This window comes from Mus pahari, chromosome 2 (assembly GCF_900095145.1).
Source record: "Mus pahari chromosome 2, PAHARI_EIJ_v1.1, whole genome shotgun sequence".
In the NCBI taxonomy this organism is placed as follows: Eukaryota; Metazoa; Chordata; class Mammalia; order Rodentia; family Muridae; genus Mus; species Mus pahari.
The window spans coordinates 99,776,054-99,803,640 of NC_034591.1; the positions used below are offsets into that span (position 1 = coordinate 99,776,054).

The following is a 27,587-nucleotide window of genomic DNA, read 5'->3' on the forward strand; positions in this document are numbered from 1 at the left end:
CCGCACTGTGCTGAGCAGTACGACTGAGGTTGCAGACAGGAACAAGCCAGCCGCAAAGCCCAGAGGCCCCGAGTGGGGAACCTGAAAGAATCTGCTTTGAGGCAGAAAAGTCAGAGGCCAGTGAGCTGTGTGTGTGTGTGTGTGTGTGTGTGTGTGTGTGTGTGTGTGTGTGTGTGTGTGTGACACATGCCTGGAATTCCAGTGCTGGAGAAGTGGAGGCAATGGAATCACTTCAAGGCCATCCTCATATACTTAAGTCAGTGGGAGGAGCTTTGGAAAGCCAGGCTGGGAGGGAGGGAGGGAAAACAAAGGATCCACGTGCGCACCAAGAAACGCAGCCTGGCTTGATCATGGACTCAGATTCAGTGTAGGATAAAAAAGGGCCTCCGTGCCTGGGCGTGGTGGCGCACGCCTTTAATCCCAGCACTTGGGAGGCAGAGGCAGGCGGATTTCTGAGTTCGAGGCCAGCCTGGTCTAAAGAGTGAGTTCCAGGACAGCCAAGGCTACACAGAGAAACCCTGTCTCGAAGAAAAAAAAAAAGGGACCTTCGCGTGTGTGTGCACACGCGCAAGTGTGTGTGTGTGTAGGTAAGAGAACAACTTGTGAGAACCAGTCCTCCCCTTCTGTGGTGGGCTCCAGGGATCAAATCAGACTTGCATATCAAGTTCCTTTACGCACTTAACTATCTTGCCAATCTTATCACATTTTTAAGGCAATGTTTTCTGAAATGTAAAGGCTAGCAAAGTCCCAGACCTGCACTCACAGGCACATGTGAGGAAGTCAGAGGATGGGGTCCTGGCTGTTATTCCTCAGCTGTCCACCTTGTTTCCCGAGACATGGTCTCTATGGCCTGGAACTTGTTGGGCAAACTAGGCTTGCAGACCAGTAAACTCCAGGGATCCACCTGTGTCGGCTTCCCCAGCCCTGGGATCACAAGGGCAGACCGTCTGGACCTTCTCACCGTCCTGCTCCTGTCACTTCTTGAGCTTGTAGTGGCTCATACCTGTAGCTCCAAGTTCTTGGAAGGATAAACAGGACTATCAGGTTTACGACCAGCCTGATTTACACAGCAAGATGCAGGTCATCCTGGGGGTGCACAGTGAAGGCCTGTCTCAAAAAGAGGACTCTCTATAAGTGCACCTTCTCAGGAGGGTTAAGACTGCAAGACCAGAGTGCAGAGCACGCGGGGCTACAAGGGGTTCAAGGCTACACTGAGCGACCCAGTGTTTCATAAAACAAGTGTGGCCAGGCAGGTGTGGTGGCACATGCCTGTAACCACAGCGTTTGGAAGGCTAAAGCTGGTCCAGGAGTCCGATGCCAGCCTGGGCTATATGAGACCCCACCTGAAAATGGTGTTGGGAGAACCAGGGGTGAAGTCCACTGACAGGGTTCCTAGGGTGGCCCTGGGTTCAATGCTCAACACTTGTCCCATTCTCTCGGGCATTTGAGTATTTGGTCCCCAATTAGTGCTGCTATTTGGTGGGGCTTAGGGAGTGTGGCTTTGTTGGAGGAATGAGTCACTGGGGGCAGCAGAGGGTTTAAGGACTCACACCAATCTGTCTTTACTGGTTCTGGCTTGAGCCTCAGCCTCTGCTCTCAGCATCTGATCCTTTATAGCGTTTATCTCTGCCATAGAAAGCCATCACGGGATCTGACCCCCTACGGGCTTCAGTATCCCAGAATCCGTCTCCACATGGAAAGATAACACGCCACTCCAAATGGATTGACCCCATTAATGATTGATCAGACTGACCAGGAAATCCTAACTTGCCCCAGAGATGACCACTCTTAAAAATGCCCATTTTAAGGAGCCAACCACACACTGAATATTTTGAAAAAAAAAAAATTAAAATTTATTAATAGTTAACATCACATGGTTAATTCAACTAGTTCTCTACTGTACATGGTGACAAAACGCTCACTAGCCCGAGTGCCCAGGGATTTAAGATGAGTCAAAGGTTCACTGAAGATCACACAAAGCAGCATTCGCAGAGAGGGCTGTCAACCTAGCGCTGGCAGCACAGCACACTGTCTCATGCTCTGGATAGAAAGCCAACTTCCTTAAAAGCTAGACACACACACACCTCCACCTTAAAAAAAAAAAAAAAAAAAAAAGCCTTTTCTAGATGGTGCTTGATTTTAATGTTTAAAATTCAAGATTCAAAAATGTAGTCAGAATCCATTTGCACTCCGTGGCTACCCTCTAGTGCTGCACACATCTCTAGGTGGCTTCAGCTTTCAGTGGTCTGCTTCGCTAACTGCAGGTTGAGGAAGCTACACCAGACAGGAAGTAGTATCAGCCAGGAATCACTTAACCTTCCCTCCGGGCATCCCGGGAGGACCTGGGCAGCCTTCATTTCACTGTACGCCAGCCTGCTCGGTTGCAGCTAGGCTCTCTCTGCTCAGCACAAGTCTGAAAGATGTCCAAAACTTGGCTGCCACGATGTTGAGTTTCCTCTTGGTCTTTCTGCTTTGACCCCCGTATCTTGCTTATTAGTGTTACAAGGCTGTTCCCTCTTTATTACGACCTATCCGGGTTTAACGTGGGTGGTCAATTTAATATTTTGAAGGGAGAAGTGAACTTTTGGATTCAGAGTGAACTGTGTTGGTAGAGCAGAGAACAGGGCATTGGTGTCTTCCCGTTCTTCAAACAGTCTGGAATAAATAACACGTATAAAAAGAAAGGCGAGTCAGCAGCTCGACGCGGCTCAGTCTGAGGAAGCAGACAGACAGCGTGCGTCTCGTGGAAAACACGAGACACACCAGAGGTGGGATCTGCTAGGAGGGCAAATAAATGTACAAACACCACGAGACGCTCCTGAGGTTTGGTCGAGTTCTCTTAATGCTTCCTGTGGTCTGCTCCGACAATCAGATGTGACTTTAAAAACATTTTTCAGTGGCTTCCTTTAACTTGTCAAACCGTTCTGAAACGCTGACTGACTTACAAATCACGTCTTCTATGCAGTGAGAACTTGAAATAAATCCTTTGGTTTTCTTTGGCTAACATCCCGGGTGAGACCTCACTCAGGAAAGCATATGGACTGAACAGCCAGCTGCCGTGGCTTCTTTCCCTCAGCGGACCACCCTCAGTCTCCATCCCTGCCTTGCATACACCTCACAGAGCAGAGGAAGATGAAGCCAGGAGGCTGGCGCTCGCTCTGCCCATCACTCACCAAGAGGTTCCGCGTCTCCCCTCTTCCCGCTGGTGAATGAGGTATTTCTAGAGCCAGTCAGTGTCTCCACCTCATATCCTGAACTACAATGATCTATCTACTCACGAGGCTGAGTCAGAGGAGACCCTGGCCAGCTATATACAGAACAAAGGAACATATAAATACATTACTTACACAATTAACCATTACACGATGAAGGAGAGGACCTGCTTCAAACTCAATAAATTTCAAACATAAATTAAAAAAAAGAAAAAAGAAATTGAAAAGCTACCCAAGCTACCCCTAGCCCCCAAGGTCTGTTGCTCACGGATGACACATTGAGCCGTGTGAGGTAAAGCCACAGACACTTGAAGGGGTGTCGAGTCTAGCTTTGGTTTGGATTCCTCTATTCTGGGACAGCAAATGTTTAGAACCAGCAGGGTGATGCCTAAGGTTGAGTTGAAGAGGGACAGCCATGTAGGGCAGGGGACGTTCCATACCTCTCCTCCTCCTCCCTCTCTCCCAACATCTGCCTCTGATGATAGCAGCATCAACATTTCAAGATGTTCTCCACCTACAAATTCACATTCATCTCCAAGATGAGGCAACCATGTTCTCAGACTGTCCCCATCCCATAGGATTGTACAGGAAGTAGAATAGGGGAGGAACCAAGCCAGGAGGTGACCAGCAGGAACAACTTATGAACAGTTCCTCACTTCTGATTCTCAGGAAGGCCAAGGATTGGGTATCAAACTCTACAGTGAATATCGGGACAGAAGTCCCAGTCTCTTAGGGTCCTCTCTGCCAAGGAAACGCCAAGAGGTCCATCTCCTCATAATTTAAAACGGGAAAGTGAGGAAGCAGTGAAGTCCCATCTGGTCCAAGGTTCTATCTCTGCCCGGCCTCCCGAATGCGGCAGGCCACAGCAGTGATGAGAGCTGCTCCCTTCCCACTGCCATCCTCGGATTCCAGGAAGGACACGTCACATTTCGGAGCCAGATCTCTCACCGTCTCATGCATGACTTTGGCAAAGCTGGAAAGAGAGAAAAAGGGGATGTGAGTGGCTGGTGTCCTCAAGCGAAGCTTGGAAAGAGGAAAGAGAAAAGAGGCGTGGAGCATGGCACCTACAAACTAACAAACATTTACTTCATACTCGGTACCGCAGACAGGCTTGCAGGGGCTAGGACCACACCCAAGCCTTATACCACAGTGGCCAATCATATGAGTAGAAGGCTCAAGTTTTGGCACAAATGTCTTGAGATGCTGGTGAACTTTCTTCAGAACAAGTCAGTTGGTCCGGGGATGTAGCTCAGTTGATAGTATTTGCCTAGCAACATGTGAGGGTCTTGGGTTCCACCCCCAGCATCCACCAAGCATGGTAGATGACCCATGTCTGTATCCCAGAAAACAAAAAGCAAGGGAATCGAAAGTTCAAGGTTACCCTTGGCTACATAGCAAGGAGATGCTATGTGTTAAAGGCCAGTGTGGGATACAAGAGACTCTAGCTTAAAAAACAAAGCAAGGGGTGGGACAGATGGCTCAACACTGAGAAGTACAAAACCACTTGCAGGGAACCAAGATTCAGTTGCCAGCACTCAAATGGTGTTCACAATTCCCTGCAACTCCAGCTCCTAGGAACCCAATGCCATCTTCTGCCCTCCGTAGGCACTGTACCCATGTCCACGACTTCTCCACGCCTCCCTCCTCTATCCCATACACAAATAATTCAAGTGACCTTTAAAGGTAAATTACGGGCTAGAGAGACGGCTCTGTGGTTAAGAGCATCTATTGTTCTTCCAGGAGCCAAGTTGGATCGCCAGTACCAGGTCAGGCTGCTCACGACTGCCTGTAACTCCGGTGCCAAGCCATCAGCCTACAAGGGTACCATCACTCTTGGGTAATACCCCCACAGAGACTGAAACATATACATGTCTCAGTGCCGTGAGCCAGGTGCCCGCTCCTGACCACTCTGCCATCTCAGCAAGAAATATATACTTTGTCAATGCCTGGGATGGGCGCGGCTGTGCTCCGACAAAGCCTTTAGTAAAGTCTACCAGAATATTCCCAGGAGCACCGCTCATAACAGCCAAACTCTCAAAACATAGAGAATAGACATCACACCAATACAGAAACATCGGGGATACAATCCATCACTGGGAAATATGATCTCTGGTATTAGTGAACTTCTGTGGTCCTACCCCAGGAGACAGAAGATTTTTAATCAGCTACATAATGAATTCAAGGCTATCCTGGCTTAAAACCAAGAGAGTTTCGATCCAGCCTTGAAATTAGCTAACTACACCTGCACAGAAACTCTCACACCAGCCAAAGGGTCATCGCCACTTGCACTAAACCCTCTTTGGGGAGGCCGAGAGAACGGCGAGAAGACAGGGCAGCCCCAAGGTCAGGCACTCACTGAGGATGAAGCTTGTACAGTGTCCCATCCACGCCCACCGTCACTTTGAGGTTGTCCAGTCCACGGTTCTCTCTTATCTTGTCCACCACGGCAGCCATGCCTGCGCCACAGAGCTGTGCGGCGCGCCGGGCGACCACAGTGCACACCTCCTTCACGATGATGCTGTCGTCGCACGTGCTCTCCAGCCCTAGGTGGCGCAAGATGGCTCGGACCTGTAGCAGGGCCAGGCAGTCACTGCATGGGAGATGGACAGTACATGGTTAATAATGCGCAGAGAGGCTCAGTGGCCTGCATTCCCTAAAGCCCCCCTGGTTCCATGGGGTCAGCGGGGTGGGGGGTGGGGGTGGGGAGGGGGGTCTCTGGCTCTGAACAGTACTCATTCACTTGCTCTTCTTAAAGGTGACAGAGCTACAAACCAGTGGCCCTTCATTCAGTTTTACATCCAAGGTAGGGCACTGTTACTACAGGCTGAAGCCCACAGGCATGGCGAGTCAGTCACTCTGTAATCTCAGCTGCCAGGAGCCTCAAGCAGGAAAATTGAAACCAATTCAAGGGCAACCTTAGTTAGCTACACAGCGAGACCTGCCTCAAGAAAGCCAACACCAAACTATACTGAAAACAAAGACAATCCATATGCTACATGCGGACCACCCCCATCCCCAGAGTGGCTCTTTGGAGAGTGTCAGGAATGGGTAACTCACTAGGGGCAGACCTGCCTCTGCATCCTGGCCTCACAGGAGCTGCGGAAACCCTTTAGCTTGCCTAGTCATTAGACAAAAACGGAGGACACGGCTCACCTTCCTCCCAAGCCCCCCATCCTTACCTCTCGATCTGAGACAGGAACTTGGTTTCAAAGATTCCCCTTGTCTTGAGGCGCTCTGAGATGCGGCCACGGAAGAGCAACCCCCGCTTTGTGAAATCGATGAGGATGTTGCGCACAATCTCGCCCAAGTACATGCCGCTGATCATCTTCTCGAACCTGCAATCAATGGGACGTTGTCCACGGAGGTTAGAAGAGGGCAGATGTGTCCAGGCCAGGGGAGGGAGACGAGGGGGGTGGGTGGAAAAAAACTCTTGTGGGGCTGGGGGGAGAAGGAACACGGAGTCATGCCGGCAACATTCAAGAATCCTTTCAAACATTCAGCAAAACTCACCACTTGATATCTGAGGCCCACAAGGCTTATTAGGAAAACACACACACACACACACACACACACACACACAACCAATTCCAGGAGCAGGGGAGGATAGCCGAGTCTTCCTTAATTCCACTGGGCAGCTTACATGTTTTGTCTTGGACCTTAAGTAACTGCTGTCAACAGCAGAACCCACCCCTGCCCACCCTCCTCACGTCTGGAACCAACCATGACTATGACATGACCAAGGTGCCCTGAAGACACTGTCATTGTCCTACCTCTTTTTGTAGCCTGCTTCCTTCATTAATGCTGCCTGCCTGGCTCGCAGAGGTATCTCAGTCTGGGAGATTCTCTAGTTTAGAATAATGATAGACTGCCCAGTGTATTCTAAAGGTCCCCGTCTGTGACCACAAACTCAGTCTGGTAACACTAGGATAACATCTTATCTGGGAGAGTGGCAGATCTTCGGTCTCTGCTCAGCTCCCAGCCCCTACACTGTATGAGGCTCTGTAACACTGGGATGCTGAGTAACCAGAAAGTAAGTGGTCCCTCCTTTCAGAGCCACAACAGTGCTTCTTCACACTGGGAGGTGTGTGTGTGTGTGTGTGTGTGTGTGTGTGTGTGTGTTTCCAGTTCCCACCCGGTTTTCCTCAATCTCAGACCTAGCTTCTAATATACTCTCCAACACCTTGTGGTATGTTTGAGGAGAAGCCCATTAGGCTCCTAAGAGAACAGGCTTTCTGAGGAAAGGCACGGTGATGAAGAGCCCAGTTCTAAGGTCCCGTTCTGGGTCTTAGCTCCAAACACAGGTGATTGCTTACCTCTGTTTGCCAGGGTTGAGAGAGAGCTCGTCCACAGCGACGTCAAACACTGTGCGCAGGTCATCCAGGCAGCCGTTGTCCCCAAACGCTCCCCACTCCATGTTGACACACATCCGTCCCTCCTCTCCATCCACCAGCTCCACATTGCGCATCTCCTCCATGTAGCAGGCATTGCTTCCAGTGCCTGTCAATCAGAGACCACCAATGCTCACTCAGCACCAGCCACTCACCCACCCAGAGCCATGCACCCCCACCGTGGGGGGGTGGGGGTGGGGAGGACCAATCGTCTCCTTACCTACAATGAGGCCAACTTCACAGTGGGGATCTTCATAGCCACAGGTCATCATAGTCCCAACTGTGTCATTCACCACGGCAACCACATCCAGGTCGAACTCCTGATGGCAAGAGGAAGATGTCTACTCCACAGAGAAAGATGTCTACTCCACAAGTCCCAATCGTCAAGACACATATGCACACATGCGGGCACAGGCACACACACATCCCCAAATGGTACATGCCGTGGCCCGTTCCTCCTTTCACCTGTCTCTGCTCAGACCAAGACCTACACTTCCACTGGCCAAGACATTAAGAGCACCACTTCTGAATAGGGAGGACAGATCGGTCGGCAGAGAGCAGAGCTTGCTTTCCTTACAAGCATGACAACCCGAGTTCGATCTTCAGAACCCATAACAAGAGACAGACATGGCCGTGATGCTTGCAATCCCTGCACTGGGGAAATGGAGACTGACCAAGAGGCTCCTAGGGCTCGCTGGCTAGCCAACTTGGCCTAACTGTTCCGTCCCAGACCAATGAGAGAATCTGTCTCAAAAAATCAAGATAAGGGGCGGGAGAGATGGCTCAGAGGTTAAGAGCTGCTGACTGCTCTTCCAGAGGTCCTGAGTTCAAGTCCCAGGAACCACATGGTGGCTCACAACCATACGTAATGAGATCTGATGCCCTCTTCTGGTGGGTCTGAGGATAGCTACAGAGTACTCAGATAAATAAAATAAATCTTTTTTTTTTTTTTTAAAAAAAGATTTATTTATTTATTATATGAAAGTACACTGTAGCTGTCTTCAGACACTCCAGAAGAGGGCGTCAGATCTCGTTACGGATGGTTATGAGCCACCATGTGGTTGCTGGGATTTGAACTCTGGACCTTCGGAAGAGCAGTCGGGTGCTCTTACCCACTGAGCCATCTCACCAGCCCAAAATAAATCTTAAAACAAACAAACAAAACAAAAACACCCAAGCATGGTGGCATATACCTTTGGTTCCCAGCCTTTCAGAGGCTGAGGCCATGCCTAAGGATTGCCATCTATGGCTGCCCTCTGGCCACACACACACACACACACACACACACACACAGAGCCACTTATCTGCTCACCCTTCTTTGCTCTCCCCATTCCTCAAAGCCCTTACAGCAGCACCTGCTACTGGCATACGGCCTTCTAGCAGTTAACCAACCACTGCTGAGTGATAAAGTTAACTTCCCCGCAACAGAGCAGTAACATGTGGTAATCCTCCCAGATTCCATATACACCAAGCCTTGTACCACATCTCCCACCTCTCGCCGGTGAATCGCTTCCTTCAGCAGGGTGACCACATCCTCGCCCTCGCAACCCGATGCCTTGAATCCCTTTGTCCACTTGAGGAGGATGCTCTGAAAATAAATAAATAGAAAAAATAAAATAAAAATCACACAAAGGAGGGATACCCGAGAGGGGATCGGCAGTCATTCCTGGAGCCTGGTTCTGCTTCTTCTAGCTCTCAGCCTTGCAGAGCAGATTACCCACAAATGATCCTGAGCCTGTACCTAAGGTACTGACTTGGTTACATCATTTGATCCTCACCACCACTGTGAGAGCTTTATCATGATTTGGTGGGAAATCAAGGCACTGAACAGATTTGCCCGAGATCTAGATTACACCCTAGCCCAGTGACTCATGGCTCAAGCACCATGCAAATGCTCCAACAATTATTTCCTTCAGCGGGCCAGAGTGTATGTCTTAATTCCATAGTTCAATGAACAGTTGTCTGGGTGACAAACTAGAGAGGTCCTCGGAGTCTTCTACAGACCCTGAGGGGGGGAGAGAAGAGAAGGGTAAGGGTGTGTGTGTGTGTGTGTGTGTGCACGCGCATGTTTTTGTTCACATCTACATGCATGCACAGAGCTGTGCACATGGCTTGTGTGTGGAGGCCAGAGGCTGATGTCACATGCCTTCCCCATTTGCTGTCCTCCATATTCTTTGTGGGAATCTGCCATCATACCTGGAACTCACTGAGTTACAACTGGCTGGCCAGGGAGCCCCCAGGATCTGCCTGCCTGCCTCTGCTTCCACAGTGCTGGTGTTACAGGCACAGCACCACACCCAGCTTTTATATGGGTGCTGGAGATCTGAGCTCAGATCCTCATTATTACAAAGCAAGCAATTTACCATCTGAGCCAGCCCCCTGAGCCCTCTATAGGGCATCCTCCTTTATGTGGTGGCACATCTAGACACAGGTGCCCATTTGCTTTGTACATGGGAGAAAACGGGCTTGTTCCTCGTTGCTCTTGATATTAAAGCAGCCAGGACAAACCAGTGCCCTCAGATCCCTTTCGCAAAAGGCTGGAATCACGGCCACCCACTTGCATGGTGTCTCCAAGTCTTGCTCATGCTATATGCCCAATCAGCTGGGTATCCCATAAACCAGGGTGTGTCACACTGTGGTGAGAGATCCTGAGAGATTCCGAACAAAACACAGCAGCTCGGAGCCCTGTCTAATTACACCCACACAGCGACAAAGGCAGGCTCGTCTCTTCTACTCCTCTCTCATCTGCTGCTGAGCCTGAGCCTCTGGCAAAAGTGTTTATAACCTCATTCCAGATGATCACTATAACCAGACAACACTGGGCTTCAATGACCAGGGAGATTTGCCCAAGACCGGTGGTGAACAAATGTGGCCAAAGACCTCTGGGCCTCCAGGTGTTCTTAACACCTGCTGAAACCTCATCAAACAGGTGATGTCACTAGAGCCAGGGCCACTGCTGGCTCCTCCTGTGCTTACTCTTTATACCAAACAGCATATGTTGGCATGAAAAGAGAGGGTCTACTCATGTGGACAAGGACCTCCGTTGGATATTCAGCACCCACGTCAAAGCTGGGGAGGTGGAGACAAGAGGATCTCTAGGGTCTGGTGGCCAGACAGTTGCATAAAAAGTGAGTTCCAGGCTAATGAGACCTTGTCTCAAAAACAAAGTTGATAACCTCTATCTGAACATATATGCAAGTGGCCACACACACACACACACACGGCCACACACACACACACACAAAATGAGTTAATATTCTTGATTGTTATTGCTATTTGTATATCCAAGACACTTTGGTATCCAATTTCTCCCAAGATCTTCACCCAAGCTCACTTATACCCTCTTTCCCTCTTCTAAGAGCAACTCTCTTTCCTGTAAACTGGAGTGAGCTTAGGGTCGAGGAAGCCCATAGGAGAGCCCTCCCAGAGGGTGTCGATACCTGGTCCAGGCTGTTCTGCTGGCAAGGGAAGGAGAAGGTGAAACCCAAAGGTAGGGACACGCCCTTCATGCCCATGTACTCAAGGAAGTCCGAGATGCACTGGACAATGTGGTCAAAGAGCTGTAAAAACAAAGGGCATTGAGAGATGCAAGCTCAGGCAGCACCAACCCGAAGCAACTCCGCCAGGGCTCTGAATCACTGCCCTCAAGCCAGGGGTGAGCCAAGAAAGGGTGCTCTTTGAAATTGGGGAGGTCGCTGGATCCTCCCAGAAGCACAACCCATCGTGTCCTCCCCTCCTCCCTAACATATCGCTTCTGCCGCTACCACCCTTTTCTCTCCGGCCCCTCGCCTCACCTCTTCTCCAGTGCCATGCATGACCTCCTGCGGGATGGAGTAGATCTTGTTATGCATCTCTACGCCCCTCCGCTTGCCATTACGCACGCGCACCAGCAGGACCCGGAAGTTTGTTCCTCCAAGATCCAAGGCCAGGAAGTCTCCTTTCTCTGGAAAATGAACTCGGGATGATGAGTTGCGGTCACAGAATATATCTCCCTTGTTGGGTTGTGGAAGACACACTGTGAAACTCAAGTCTTGGGAGAAGACGGAGCGTGAGCGCCACCTGGCAGTTAAGCAAGCAAACTCTTCAGGACCAGATCCGAATGGGCCCATCTGGTGGAACGCCACAAGTCAGAACATGGGGAATCCAACACCGTATACTTAAAACTCTCTAAGTGTCACATCTGAGCCAAGACAAATGCCACCTAGGGTACAATTCTGGAAGAGAAGGAAAAGTAGAGGGACTCTTCAAAGAAAACTGAAGTCGGGGAAAGTGGAATGTCTGCAATCCCAGAACGTGGGATGCGGAATTTGGGAAGAGGATCAGGAGTTCAAGGCCAGCCTTAGCCACACGGTGAGTTTAAACCCAACCTGGGCTATACATAAGACCCCGAGGCAATCCAACACATTCCTTTTCCCTCTTAAAGGTGATCTTTGAGGGGTGCTTGAATGGAGCCAGACCCCATATTACCCAGGGTACCAAACCCTAGCTTCTGCCTCGGGAGCCTGTGCCAACCATGAACCATCATGGACCAGAAATTTTTTTGTAGGGCGCCAAACAGGAAATACAAGTAGACCCAACTACTGTAGTATTTGAGAGCTGCCTCTGGAATGCAGATTCCTAGGTTTGAAAATCAGCTGACACTGGTTGTATGAACTTGAACGAGGCTCTCTTGGTTTCAGTTCTCTGCCAAAGAGCCAATTTTTAATAAACAAAAAAATTGGTCTGAATGTCTGCACACATGAACAATCCTAGCATAGGTGATCCTGGACTCCATCTGAGGCCAGCCTGAGCTACATTAGACCCATTTCATAAAGCAAAACTAATGGGGCTGAAGAGATAATTTAGCAGTTTAGAGCTGACACTGCTCTTGCAGAGGTTCCAAGTTAAGTTCCTGATACCCACATCAGGGGTTTCCCAACTCCCCCTAACTTCAGCTCCGGGGGAATGGGTACCTTTTGGCTCATGACACACAGCACACACACACACACACACACACACACACACACACACACACACACACACACGGGGCACCGATGCCACATACCTGTCCCGTCTGGAGTGGCACACACGTAAGTGGGCAGCATCTTCACAGGGGCGACCTCGTGCGTCTCCTTGCTCAGACCCTGCTCCATTTCCACCTTCATCCTTCTCTTCACCTCCAGCAGCTGTTCATGGCTCAGCTTCAGAGACTCCAGGGTCTTCTGGCGGGCCCGGTGTTGGTCAGCCAGACGGTAAGCCACTGCCGTCACCATAGCTGCCCCCTTGCCGCTGCCATCCTCAGAGCGGAGGAAGCGGACATCACAATCGGGCACCAGCCTCCTCACGGCCTTATGGAGACGCTTGGCAAAACTGTGACACACAGAGAAAGAGACAGGTGTCCATGGTTACAGTCTGTGGTACAAACGGCCACAGAGCAGACCATAGCCCCTGCAGAAGCAAGTGGTGTCTGTATCTCCTCTCTCCATCCCTCCCCCGCCCCCATCTTAGGGTGACTGTATAAAGGCCCAGCTACTCAATCATGGCTGCCCTAGCTGGTTCTTCTAAAGCTACTGCCCCCTGAATGCAGTCACACAGACACACTCTTTCTCATGGAAGAGGCCTCAGCTCCTCTGTTTAGCAGATGGAGCCAGCCCCTGCTAGGGCAGATGACGGGAATCAAATGTTTCTGATGCCCCTGGAGATCCAGGCTCACTTTATCTGATGCCCCCAGGAAAACGCTCAACAATGACTACAAGTATCTCCCGGACTGTGGCCTTTCTCTTTCCGGTTCCTGCCAATGGTCTCAGAAGCATCGGAGCAACTGGAGACAGTGAGAATGTTTAATTAGGGAGAAGCTCTTGGGTGGCGGCCCCTGCAGCTTCCCGGGGAGAGCAGACTGCTGCGCTAGCAGAGTGCAACACAGCAATTCCAAGGCTCCTCTCCCAGACCACCCACACCCACACCCACACCCACACCCACACCCACACCCACATCCACAGCAAGCAGCCTTGCTGCAGGCTGGACACTGTAAAAGTCAGCCTCGCCCAGTCATTGCATTCCCAGGTTATCCATGCTCCTACAGCCCTGGGCTGGAAAGCTGGGGATGGATCTCAGGGCCAGAGGGCAGCCACCAGCTCAGTTAAAGGTGCCCTGCCTGACCTAGCACTCATGCTGAGAAGATGACGGAAAAATAAGGGCACACAAGAGACCTCTTCTGGATCTTGGCTGAGCTACGAACAGTTTCGAATATACGAACAAACAGACATGACTGGGTGGGAACAATCTGACACCAAAATCAGGAGAGGCTGGCGTCTTCAAGGTTGGATGGCCACTAACAGAGGGCATGGTACCCAATTGAAACAGCCAGAGTAATGGAAGAACAAGGAATGAATCAGTAACTCATAAAAAGAGGGAGGCGGCCAGGGATGATGTTGGGTTGTTGTGGTGACGTGCTTGCCTGCCACGCACAGAGCATTTGATCGCAAATACTGCAGAAAGGTGGTACACACCTGTGATCCTAGAACTTGGGAGGCGGGGACAGACAAGAGGATCAGAATTTAAGCTCACCCACGGGCACAGCGTGAGTCTAAGGCCAGCCTGGGAGGGACTAGAGGACAAGCCTGTCTCAAAACAGAGTGGAAGAGGAGGAGGTAGCAAGCCAAGGACTCTAAACAGAGGGCAAGCCATCAGCTGCCTTCAGAAAGCAGCCCCACCCATACCAACAGTGTCCCCTGGAGAACACTTATGCAGTCTGGAAAGCAATACAGCACTGCCTCATGGAGTCTCCAGGGGACCCTGCTGTTCCCAGCCCCAGGCCGCTCACTCACTGGGGATGTTTTTTGTAGACAGAGCCATCCACACCGATGGTGGAGCGAAGTCGCTCCTCGCCCTTGTTCTCTTTGATCCGCCACAGCACCGCAGCCAGGGTGGCTGCACACAGGCTGGCCGAGCGCGTGGACACAATCTGGCAGATTCGGTGTGTGGCCACACAGTCCTCCTGCAGTGGGCTGAGACCCAGGCGCACCAGGATCTGGTAGGCCTTCTGGATTCCATCCTTATCACTGGGAAACAGACAGGGTATGAGTGGTGTTGAATTCACTGTGGCCAGCAGTTCAAGGCTCCTCTCCCAGACCACCCACACACGCGCGCGCACACACACACACACACACAGAGGGAGGTCTGGTTTCTGTTGGCACTCTTTTATTTTCCACAAGGAAAACCTTGCAGTTCCTTTGTGTGTATCTTATAAAGACAAGACCCTGGTTTCGTCACTGCACATGCAGAGCGAGCGAGCGTGTGGGTACCTGCTCTCTGTTCCCCTTAAAGTATATGAATGGTAACCTTTGAGTACTTGAATCCAGTGTGGACCCCACTTGTTGCTCTCTGCAACGGCAAAAGCCAGTCTGTGTCTGAAGACATGGGGAAAAGGCTGGAGGTAAGACCTGAGTCTCTCCTGAGGAGCCCCATGCCTCCATTATAACACACGCCTTCATCTCCCTTTGGACTTAACAAAGAGCAGGCAGAACTGCTCCAAGGGTCCTCGTTAGCAAAGTTCTTTGAACTATTTCATTGCCTTTCTTTGCCACTAAAACTACTTCCTTGCTCCATCACGTCCCTGAAACTATAAGATCCCCTTCAATCAAGTAGAAATCTCAAGCAAAAACAGTAGACCCAAATCTTTGGAACATTGTTTAGAGATGAAAGAAAGAAAGAAAGAAAGAAAGAAAGAAAGAAAGAAAGAAAGAAAGAAAGAAAGAAAGAAAGAAAGAATTGGCTTTGCTCCCATTCCCAAGCTCACTGAGAAAAGTAAATCCTTGGCAAACACAAGAACCCGAGTCCAATCCCCACAATTTATGTCTAAAAGAAAAAAATCTGGGTTGGCGAGATGGCTCAGCAGGTAAGAGCACTGACTGCTCTTCCGAAGGTCCTGAGTTCAAATCCCAGCAACCACATGGTGGCTCACAACCATTTGTAATGAGATCTGACACCCATTTCTGGTGTGTCTGAAGACAGCTACAGTGTACTTATGTATAATAATAAATAAATCTTAAAAAAAAAAAAATCAGATGTGGTATGTCTCTGATCCCAGAGCACCGAGGAGGTGGAGGCCGGTGGACCCTTGGAGGCTCAGTAGTCAGCCTAGCTTACTTAGTAAATTCCAGGCCACTGAGAAGTCTGTCTTAAAGGTAGACACTTTGCAGAACACATACCCAAGGCTTAACACACACAGACACACACAGACACACAGACACAGACACACAGACACACACACACAGACACACACAGACACACAGACACACACACACACAGACACACACACACAGACACCCCTCCAGGCCATGCCTCTTATTTCCCTCCCCAGTTCCTGCCCTACTCATGGAGGCTTGGTAACCATTGAGGCAGTGGGCCTAGATGCTTACTCTTCAATATCCGAGACATCTTTGGTCTCAAAGGAGCCAGTGGTAAGGAGCTCTGGGCTGAGTTTCCCTTGGAACAGCAGCTCGGCCTTGGCCATCTTCACCAGGATGAGCCTGACCAGCTCCCCCATGTACATCCCGCTGATCATCTTCTCAAACCTGCAGAGTCAGACCAGTGACATCCCACCATCAACAGATGTACACCCTCTCTCCTCCAGAGGAGGGCAAACACTCAAGAAAAAAACGTATCATAGCAACAACAACAACAAGGCTTACAGAAGTTCCCAATAGGAAACAAGATGGCTATAATTAGATCAAGGCACAGATCTTCCCACTCATCCACCGACAGTGCCTTCCCCAACTTGTGAATTCAAGAAAATGGGTGACAATAACCTTGCAGAGGCTAGGAGGTGGTCAGACACGTCTGTAATCAGCATTTGGGAAGCAGAGGCAGGTGGATCTCTGTTAGTTCAAGGCTAGCCTGGTCTTTAAAAAAGAAAAAGCCAATAACCTGGACAGAGATTGGGGTAAAGTTCCAGGGCAGGCTAAAAGAGAGCTCAAAAATCTAGTGGTGAGCCTGGTCTACAGAGTGAGTTCCAGGACAGCCAGGGCTACACAGAGAAACCCTGTCTCGAAAAAACAAACAAATAAAAAACAAAAGCAATCTAGTGGTGAAAGCCAAAGGAAGAGAAGTCAGGGCCAGCACTTAAGGAAGTCCAGCAATTTAATTTTCCACCACTAGGTGGCACTCTTTTCTTTAGCGATTGCTCTTTTTTTGCCTCAGCCCACGTGACAGAAGAAACCAAACCCTTGGGATTATCTTCTGGGTAAAGAAAACCCCTTGATGGCTCATAAAGGAGCGGAGTCTAACAGACAGGAAGCATAATGGTCTGTGTACTAACTAGGATGGGCCACACCACCCAGGAGGCCCAGCAGGGGTGTGGCACAGAACACCTAGCAGAAACTGAAAGCCAGGCTCCTCAGTCAGCAAGATGGGACTTGCTCAGAGTAAGGCTACATAAAGGAGCACTGGCAACATGGCTCCAGACACCAGCTATGCCAACATCTGGGAGGCCGAGGCAGGAGGACCAAGTTTCAGGCTAGCCTAGGCTACACGGTGAGACCCTATCTCAAACATTAGAGAAATGGTTCTATGGTTAAGAGTGAGTACCACTCTGGCAGAACAAAATTTGATTCCCAGCACTCAGGACCACCTGTAATTCTAGCTTCAGGGGATCCAGCGCCCTCTTCTGGCCTCCCCAGTACTAGGGATACAAATAGAATTCCGGCACAGCCAGGGCTGTTACAGAGAAACCCTGTCTCAGGAAAAAAAAAAAAAATCAAGGTCATCTCAGAGAGTGAGTCCAAAATCAGCTAGGGTCACATGAGAAGCTGTCCTCAAAAAGCAAAAACCCGAAGCTCCAACACAGCAGCTGCTCCTGATAAGTGACAGCCTGGCTTCAGCACTGTAGAAATCTATATGTCTACACCGCGCCTCCCTGGTAGTCCTCCACCAGTGGCTCTTTACAGCATGACTGCCTAGCAAGACTTCAAGGTCACCCCGGTGGACGGTTTGGAAGACTCCCTTCCGATCGCTGTCAGTCATCTATGGCTAAGCCAGTGCTGTTGCTCATTTTATCTTTGGACTCTCCCAAGGACATGTGGCTTCTCACAGTGACTTGGGTTCATCCCACAGAGGGAAGAGGCACCAAGTGAATGGCTTTTCAGCTAATCTCTCAGCACCCAGAGCAGACACAACCACAGGATCCTAAAGAAAGTTCGAGAGCAGACTCACATCTCAACACCGAGGGGAGAAGCCTGTGACTTAAGGAAAAAGCTCTCTACACTGCCCCAGTGTGGAGAGCTGGGTTCTCTGGGCTCTGGGGCCCCTTTTCCAAATAGAGATCAGAACTAAGTTTTTCTAAAACACTCACGGCACCAAGAGGACCACAGAGATAAATGGTTCATTGCTCAAAACGGTTAAGCAACTGCCGTCTAGCCCTTGCAGCAGCTGCCAATCCTGTTTCAAGATCTTCCACAGGGAAGTTTAGCAAATTCAAGAAAACAAGGTTGTGTAAGAGTCAAAAGGAGGGCCAGAGAGATGGCTCAGCAGGGGCTGCTCTCGAAAAGAACCCAGATCCAATACCCAGCACCCACATGGTAGTTCACAACTATGTGTGACTCCAGTTCCAGGGGTTCCAATGCCCTCTTCGAAATCTCCAGTCACCAAGTACACATGAAGAAGAAAAGAAATACAAAGTCTTAAAAAAAGAGTCAAGAGCTGGGCGGTGAGCTGGCACACACCTTTAATCCCAGCACTCGGGAGGCAGAGGCAGGCGGATTTCTGAGTTCGAGACCCGCCTGGTCTACAGAGTGAGTTCCAGGAGAGCCAGGGCTACACAGAGAGCTGCTGACCATGACTCTGTATTGGGAAGAACCCAAGCAAAAACATGACCATCCTGAAGGGCTTCTTCTCTCTGCTTTCAGCCCCTTTGCAGTCTTGACCATTCCCACAACTAGTGTGCCTCCACAACCCTTTGGGGATATAATGCAAAGGAAGCGTGGAAACAAGCCCTTGCTGTGGCAGTCCCCACTCAGCTCCACACCCACTCACCCATAGGAAGATGCTACTTACAGTTGCTTCCCGGGGTTCAGTGAGCCCATGTCGATCTCTCGGTCAAACTCCGTTCGGATGTCATTGAGTGTACCGTCGTCTCCAAAGGCCCCCCACTCCATGTTGATGCACATCCGTCCCTCGTCGCCCTCCACCATGTCAATGTGACGCATCTCCTCCATGTAGCAGGCATTACTGCCAGTACCTGGCCAAAGGAAGAAACTGCTCAGTGCCTAGTGTGCTATCTGTCGTCTTAGCAGGCTCCCTCTTCACTGCTTATCCCCGTAAGTCCTGGCTTGACCTAAAGTCGCTGAGTCACTATCTCCGCACATCAGGAGAAAACACCCAAGCTAGTGAGTAGTTCAAACGGCACTGGTCCTCACACCGGGATCTCACTCACCCACAATGAGACCAATCTCGCAGTTCTGATCATCATAACCACAAGTCATCATGGTCCCAACTGTGTCATTCACCACGGCCACAATGTCAATGTCAAAGTCCTGCAGGGGAATCAAAGGGCCTTCATCATCACCAGGGGAAGACAGGTGTGAGAAAGAGCAAGACACACCATGCAAGTGTGCAACTAACCCAATCCATGGCCACGCATGGATAGCTGTGGGGATCACCCCCGACTTCCCATCCACCTATTCTCTATTTGTCTTCACCAATAAGGACCATTTTCCAGACAGCAGCAAGGACTGAACTCATCTTGTTGCTTTCCCCCCCCCCCCCCCCCCCCCCCCCCCCCCCACAACCGACAGACCTAGCCTGCCATCTCCTGCTTCATTCCCCACTCATGTCAATCATGCCAACATCCCTACTTGACAAGGAGAATCCTGAGGTTAAGGACTGAGGGGTGTTTCCTGCACCAAGGCCAAAGTTACTGTCCATCAAGCAAATCTCAAATCCCCAAAGGTGTCTGATCACATACAAAAATCACAGGCCAACATGGCAGGGATACTGAATACATATCCTTAAGCTCTACAAGACCATGTCCTATAGAATCCAAAGACAGACAGGGAAGGATCTCAGGCAGCCTGGGGACCCTGAGCTCCCACCCCTTACTCACCCCTCTGCGCTGGATGGCCTTCCGGATCAGATCTACCACATCTCTGCCTTCCACGCCACTGGACTTGAACCCCTTAGTCCATGAGACCAAGAAACTCTAGAATAGGGCCAAAAGATAATTATTTCCCACAGCTGCGACAGCAACATTCCAACTACTCCTCAGCAGAGCCCTCTACCTCAGGCCTAAAGTCGGGGTTAAATTTGTACATTGTCCCCTAACTAGCCCAGGAAGGAGGGAGGAGACTCCGCTCCCCGACCCCGCCCAAACACCAGGACAGGAAAGCTCATGCATGAGTTTTACTGTGATTCCCTGCCCAAGAAGTGGAAAGAAGCAGTAAATAGTATATACAGCCTTGTATTTCTGATCTTCCTGCCTCTACCCCCTGAGGGCAGGGATTTCAGTAGCTACTACTGTGGCCAGTTTATGTTGTGCTAGAGACAGCACCCAAGGCTCTGCGTGCACTAGGCAGGCACCCTACCACATGAGCACAGCCCCAGCTTCTTGGGGATCTTTCTTTCACCCATGGGTCTTTCTCATAGCACTTTAGATCAAAGAAGACCTTAATTTCTCACTCCTGCTAATGTGGACAGGATACCACAAAGTATGTGGGGGAGGGGAACAGAACAGCACTGCCTGGGGGCAGGGCAGAACACCACAGCCTCTCCTACTCCATCACCACCCTCCACACCTACACATAACGCATACACACAGCTTCCCAGTCTCAGTACTGAAAGCTCATATGCAAAACCCCCTCATCGCCACTGCCACCACAGCTGCAGGTGGCTCAGGAGTCCCCTTCCGAGAAAGCATCTCGACCCGCCATACCTCATCCAGTTTCGTCTGGTGGCAGGGGAACGAGAAGGTGAAGCCCAGCGGGAGCTTCTTCTCTTTGATCTGTAGCTTGTCCATGAAGTTGGCCAGGCATTCGGCAATGTGGTCAAACAGCTACGGGCACAAAGAGAAAGGTGAGCAGGACGGCAGGAGAACGGGAGACAGACTCGGGGTGATAGGTTCTATCGACCGCCAACGCGACACAGCCTAACGCGACCTAGAAAACAAACCTCTAAGCATGCTTGTGTGGCAGTGGGAAGATCTCCCCACGTATCTGTGGCAGCCTTCCACAGGCTGGAGCCATGGCCTGATTAAAAAGGAGGCTAACTGAGCCGAGCACCAGGATCCATACATCTCTCTGCTTCCCGACTGTGGACACAATCATGACCAGCACCTCAGGCTCCTGCTGCCATGTCTGTCCTCTTCCTTCCATGACAGACTATACACCCTCCAGCTGTGAGCCAAAATAAAAGCCCCCTTTCTAGTGTTACTTCTGTTACAGAAACAAGTGACATATAAAGATGAGCTGGTAGAACTTATGTCATCTTTTGCTCTCCCGTTGAAAAAGAAACATCGGGACTGTCACTCAAAATGACATCTGGGCTCAGTCACGCAATGTGTACAAAGGCACAATGCTAATTAGTGCTCATTAGAGGGCATCTTTCACTTACGACTTTTAAATTAATCTTGCTCAAAAGAACCCCCTAAGTCAGGGGGGCGTCGTGGTTATCACAGAGTTCTTGTACATCAGAGAACAGAGCATCCTCTGCTGGCCGTCATGTTAGCCCAGCTTATCCTGCCGAATAGAAGCCCATCTGGCACCCCTGACTCTTGATGGGGACTGACAGGATTCCTTCCCTTGGCGCTCTATGAACCAACTCAACCAAACCTTTCCATTTTTCCTCTGTAAAAGAAAAAAAAATTCCCTGAAGGCAATTCAAGGAAATTATTTTTTGGTTTGTTGTTTGTCTTTCTTTTTTTTTTTTTTTTAATTTGTGTGTGTGTGTGCACATGTGTATGCATGCGGTCACACTCATGGCCATGGAGAACTGCAGTTATTAGTTCTCCATTGTGTTGTGAGTCGCTTGATCTGGGTCCTGGTATACCAACTCTTGTCCCTTAATAAAACATCAACTGCTTTTAACTAGCAAGTCATCTCCGCGGTCTACTTTTGACGTCCAGTTTCAAAAGGAAAGACAGGGCAATGGTTGCAGGACCAACAGAGCCACCTCAGCTTGCAGAGGGGTGCACTCCTGATAACTCAGGCTTCCAGTCAAGTCAGAGCCCACCAACTGAGCCGTCCTCTGTCACCTACTCCGCACCCTCAAAGAGAAGCTTAGCTCTCCAGATGTTGAGAGACAGAGGGCAGGGCATGTGGTATATATGGAGAGGGTAAACAGAGTCCGAGGAAAGAGGGCCAAGTGGCAAGATGGAAAAGGCAAGGAAGAAGGAGCAGAGGAACAGAAGACAAACAAGCGTGTTCCTTCCCAGAAAGGAGCAAAGGGCCAGAGACATGGCTCAGAGGGTTGGCATTTGGTGCCAAGCATGCAACCTGAGTTTAACCCCTAGAGAGAAAGCCCGACTGCTCTGTGCTGTCCTAAGGCCTTCATACACCCCTCTAGAGACCCAGCAAGCTCTTGACAAGTCTGAAGCAGATCTCAACAATAAGGGATGGGGCTAACAGGCCCACTGGCTCCCTGATGTCTGGGAGATGGGCAGGTGGTAGAGTCAGGAAGGAAGGCAGCTTAATGTAGGAGGAGGCAGCGCTGGCTGAGCGCCCACGTGGATCCTGCCCATCTGTCTCATCCCAGGCAAGGTTACCCACAGTTGATGCTGAACTTTGAACCTCCAGTCCAAGGCAAGAGCACAGACACCGTGTCACCACGCGGGCATCAGTGGAGACAGGCTACCTTCCCTGGAGCTACCCAGAATTTTAACATACAAATGGGGCTCCTGGAGAGAGTGGCAAGTTCTGCTCATTCTGAAACAAATATGGGCGCACTAAACAATCCATAGATACACCAGTTTTTCTTTATTCTTTCCCTTTTTTCCCCAGTGCGGAGGACTGAACCCAAGGCCTTACACGTGGTATGTGAGCTCTCTACCACTAAGCTGTATCAGTCTTTAGGGTGCGTATCTTTATCCAAAGGAAACAACGCACATAAACATCAAGCAGTCATGGGGTTCATGGGGGAACCTTAATCTGAGGCGAGGAGCAAGAGATATCTTCCCAGTCCCCAGCTCTGGCCTCTGTTCCTTCCCAGCGGCCTTCTCCACAGAAGGTAAGAAAAAAGTCCCTGCATCCAGGGAGGCTGAGCCAGCCTAGGCTACTCCTTGAGAGCCTGATATCAAGTCTATCGGTCACATTCAGTTTCCCATGCTTCATGTGACTCATGGTTTCACACAGGGCGAGTCCACTGAGAAAAGGTTTTGAGTAAGTGGCAAGTTCAAAAGCCTACCCGCTTCCTAGAAGGAAAAGAGGAGACAACTGCTCCCCTGAACTGGAGGACCGACCAACCCTCTCTTCCTGCTATCTGAGGCTGGGGGATGAGATGCTAGAAGTCAACCCCTTCCTGCCATAAAAAGGCTCAAAGGGCATCAGCCTGCCGGCGCTGTGCTCCACACATTTCCTTTTCCTTATTGACAGGAGGATGTACTCACTCCTCTTGTCCTGAGATAGACCTCAAAAACCTCAGCAGGGTGTGCGGGCGCCCGCCGGGGCCAGCATCAGGAGGCCGAGGAGGAAGGGGTACCAAGTTCTCTGAGAAACTGGTGAGCAGAAGATAGAGTTCTCCCCGGCCAGGCCCACAGCTCCTGAAGGACCTTTGCAAGTCTGAGGCGTGATAATTTAGCTTTTGATCTAATGAAATTGCATTTTTAAAATCTACTTCTTCCCCTTTTTAAATAAAATATTTAAAACTGGGCTGGTAAGATGACACTTAGCACTAACCCTGACCACCTGTGTGTGAACCCCAGAATCTACATAGTAGAGAGAATTGATTCCCACAAATTATCCTCTGACCTTTACACACAGACACACACACACACACACACACACACACACACACACACGAGAGAGAGAGAAAGAGAGAGAGAGAGAGAGAGAGACAGACAGACAGACAGACAGACACAGACTCTCTCTCTCAATGTAGCAAAAATAAAAAGAATAGAAATGATTTTCTTTAATCCTGGTGGTTTGAGATGTTTTTATTATTAGGTGTCACATTTTAATTATTTTCACAGGTGTGATTTTCATTTGGAAACAAGGTCACACTATAATATAGCCCAGGCTGGCCTTGAACTCTCAATCCTCCAGGCTCAGCCTCTCAAATGCTAGGATTACAGATGAGCACCTGGCCCTGATAGTCTGAGATTTCAAGGTAAATTTGAACTTTTGGGGTCCTGAGTGTTTGAAACAGATTCTCCTTCTAGGTTGACAGGTACACTGCAAATGTCAACTCAAGTGGCAAGCCCTGGCCAGGCTCTGCAGGGAAAGCTGTCAGGACAATGGGGTGCCTGGGCCCTTCCTGTGGTTATAGAAGAAAGAGGTCTATGGAGACAGGAGATTTGCCCAGCACATTGCTCAGACATTGCAATGTGGTTCTTCACAACCACAGCCAAATTTCTGGTGTGCTTTTTTGGCATTGTCTTACTTGGTTCTCAAATATTTGTCATCTGGGAGCAGGGCCCAGAATGAGACAGAAGCAACATGGAGAAAAGGCTAGCACATTCTCCACGAGGGGGAACAACACCGTTGAGGTACAACACAGAGCAGAAAGACAATCTGAAGACCAGGCACGCTCCTGTGGAGAGCAGCAGGCCCCAGCGAGCCTGCCAGGTGTGGCAGTCACCACAGCTCCTCCCCTCTCAGCCCATGACCTAACTAGCACCCTATCCCCCTCCTCTACAAACAGACTGGGGTGTTTCTGAGTGACACCCTTTAGCCCAGAATCATACAGAGAGATCATCCCAAAACAAGATCCAGCCTTTTATGCCAACACCCCACCACGGTACCTCTACAGTGCTCCTCCTGACATCACACAACGACCATGAGACACCTTCGGGAGAACTAAAACGCCCACAGTCCCAGATACCCAGCCCCTAAAGGAGGCAAGCTGACCCTCAGGGCAAGCAAGGGATCTGATACTATCCCCCTTGCTGGCTCAGCTCACAATCAAAACTCATTTTTTTCCAGGATGAATCTGATCTGTGGGAAAAGGTCAAATAGGCTGTTGAGGTCCCACCTCTTCCAACCATCCAATGTGCATGTAAACTTCTTTTATTACCAAGTGCCCTCTGGGCACAAAATATGGCAGGAATAGTCAGGGCTCCCGCCACGGGAAACCTTACAGCTGAAACAGTGTCCAGGATGTCCTATTGACTGCCCTTCTGTGGTGGGAGAAGATGCAGGGTGTCCCATAGGCATTGGTAACTCAGTGGCCATAACAACAAGGCTGTACCTGGGTCCCACTGCCCCGCATGATGTCCTCGGGAATGGCGTAGATCTGGTTCTCCATCTCCACCCTCTGGAGACCATTGTCTGTCACCCTTACTCGGAGCACACGGAAGTTGGTTCCTCCAAGGTCCAGAGCCAGGAACTCGCCGTGTTCTGTAGACAGACAAAGGAGGGCCACTGTCAATTTGGGGAAAGACAAGATCAAACTGCCTCATGAAAAGCAGTTAAGACTTCAGTACCAGTCACTGGTGGGTGAGGGTGGGCAACTGGCTCACTTCTTCTGGATTTTCTTTCTTCTTTCTTTCTTTCTTTCTTTCTTTCTTTCTTTCTTTCTTTCTTTCTTTCTTTCTTTCTTCCTTCCTTCCTTCCTTCCTTTCTTTCTTTTTTTCTTTTTTTCTTTCTTTCAGACAGTCTCCATGTAACCCAGGCTTGCCTCCAGAGTCCTAGGATTATCAGTATGTCCTATCACACCCAGCTTTATATCGGGCTTCCTCAATGATAAGATGTTTTTATTACTTTGTAATTCTCATGAATCATGAGATAGTTTCATCATTCAGCTGTCGCTTTTGGCTTGTCAACGACTAAAACTACTAGAGTTATCTGGGAAGAAAAAAACTCCACTGAGAAAACACCACCAATCAGATTGGCCTGTAGGCTGTAACCTACCAGGAAGCTAGGCATGGGATGGGAAGCACCTACGGGAAGCACCCAGATGCTCATCGTAACACAGCTGGCTGTGGGGAGTCACAGAAAGAAAGTACGTGCTGAGGAGCCCTGCCACGGTCTCTTCAATGCAAAGCAGAAACTTGGGTAGGCATCAACCAACTGAGGTTGGTTGGACACTGTGTTCAGGGACATGGGGGAGGGGAGGTCCAGGAGACCTGGGCACAGATGAAATCCTTTAAGTCAGAACATGACTTTGATCCTCCCAACCAGACAAGAGGCTCAGGGTTGACCAGCACACTAGCGAGTCCCCTCTCCTCTACCTAGAAATGAACCCTATCCTCTTTTTTTTTTTTTTTTTTTTTTTTTTAATATTTATTATGTATACAGTGTTCGGCCTGCATATATGCCTGTATGCCAGAAGAGGGCGCCAAGATCACATCACAGATGGTTGTGAGCCACCATGTGGTTGCTGGGAATTGAACTCAGGACCTCTGGAAGAGCAGTCAGTGCTCTTAACCGCTGAGCCAGCTCTCCAGCCTGAGCCCTCTCCTCTTAAGAGAAGGTGAAGGGGGTAGAAGGGGGCTGGGAGAGGCTGCGATGGGGTGAGTGCTTGCTCTTCTGGCTGCTCACCCCCACACACTTGGTCAGGTGCAGTGCTGGTCTAAATAACGTTCATCTGAAACCCACGTCAAGAATGTGAGAGCCTTGCCTAGAGCCTCTTCTACGTCAGGCACATAAAATTTGGTTTGACCTCTGATCTCTTGAAACAGGAGCATCATACTTCCCAGGACTGTCATGAGAGAATTGAGTAATGTTCTTGAATCACCCAGAATTATAGCAAGAACTAAAAAGACACTGTAAGCACCAGGCTCGTAGCAAACACAGTCTCACACCTATTCAGGCCAGTCTCCCAAACAGCAAGGGAGACAATAGATGCCTTTCCAGGGAAGGCCTCTGCAATCAGGCCAGGTGACTTAGCATTCCTCCTGCAGATACAAATTTTCCACTCCCTACTGGGCTTTTGAAGGAGTCACCACTACTCACTCCAGATGCTTGGTCACTGAAGGCTTGCTACAGCAACGCCAGCCTCAACTCAGGGACACTGTCCACCCACTCTCCGTGGCCTCGGATGACTTTTCTAGACACTCGAGGTCCGAACCTCCACTGGCCATGGGGCCTCATCCAGATTCTAGGAAATGCTATGTGGTGGTTGTCAGGGGGATGAAAGAGAAAATCAAGGGGGAGTTGCTTCATCAGCACTCTGAGGCCCGGGACACACACGATCCGCTGAATCAGTGACCATGAGGGACGGAGGTGGCCAGCACTGTCTCTGGCTGGTTATCATCCAAGGCCAGCCCAGCTGGACTCAGCCCAGCATGGTCGGTCCATCAGGAATGTGGTTCGGCTGTACTTTCTGGTGGACCGAAGGGGACTGCAAATAATAAGAGTGCTGGCAGGGACTGGGATGCGCTCCTTCAGAATACACCTAACTCCTCAGCACATATCCCACACATCCTCACAGCCCCAAAGGACTGACCCTGAGACAGTGACTCCTATGATGACCCACCCCACAGGACAAGGGAGGGAAACTTCGAGGCCTAATCTCTCTCTATTGCATGACCACTCCCCACAGAGCAGGGGTTAGGTGACAAACTTTACACGTGGTGGCCAGGACTCACGAATTCTGGCTCAGTGGTGGCCTGGGCACTTTACCAGGCTCCCTAGGTATGCTGCCTCACCTGCAGAACGCACAGCTCATCATGCTAACTTGCCAAGGCACTTGCAAGGTTCTGATGGAATACAGACTAAGTTACCCATGCATGTACAACACACAGATCATCGTCAGTAAAGTGCCACCGTCCTTGTCATCCTTCGTTGTCACCGTCCCTTGGCCTGAAAGGTCTTCTCCTGACTCTTGTTGGCCACTCTGAATCTACATGCTACCACTAGTCATA

At 50.1% G+C, this 27,587-nt stretch overlaps 1 protein-coding gene across 1 annotated transcript in view; it reads right to left on the reverse strand.

Annotated features, from left to right (window-relative positions):
- Window positions 1-1,847: 1,847 nt before the first annotated feature.
- The window catches only part of Hk2 (hexokinase 2), a 49,226-nt gene continuing 23,486 nt past the window's right edge, over window positions 1,848-27,587 (reverse strand). The window contains exons 3-18 of the mRNA XM_021188778.2: window positions 24,971-25,119; window positions 20,505-20,624; window positions 19,680-19,775; window positions 19,011-19,110; window positions 18,632-18,815; window positions 16,000-16,155; window positions 14,407-14,640; window positions 12,645-12,949; window positions 11,395-11,543; window positions 11,041-11,160; window positions 9,093-9,188; window positions 7,821-7,920; window positions 7,526-7,709; window positions 6,392-6,547; window positions 5,569-5,802; window positions 1,848-4,185 (exon numbers count right to left, since the gene is read on the reverse strand). Coding sequence (XP_021044437.1) covers window positions 4,041-4,185; window positions 5,569-5,802; window positions 6,392-6,547; window positions 7,526-7,709; window positions 7,821-7,920; window positions 9,093-9,188; window positions 11,041-11,160; window positions 11,395-11,543; window positions 12,645-12,949; window positions 14,407-14,640; window positions 16,000-16,155; window positions 18,632-18,815; window positions 19,011-19,110; window positions 19,680-19,775; window positions 20,505-20,624; window positions 24,971-25,119 — 2,528 coding nt within the window. The 3' untranslated portion in view covers window positions 1,848-4,040. The remainder of the gene's footprint in view (window positions 4,186-5,568; window positions 5,803-6,391; window positions 6,548-7,525; window positions 7,710-7,820; window positions 7,921-9,092; window positions 9,189-11,040; window positions 11,161-11,394; window positions 11,544-12,644; window positions 12,950-14,406; window positions 14,641-15,999; window positions 16,156-18,631; window positions 18,816-19,010; window positions 19,111-19,679; window positions 19,776-20,504; window positions 20,625-24,970; window positions 25,120-27,587) is intronic.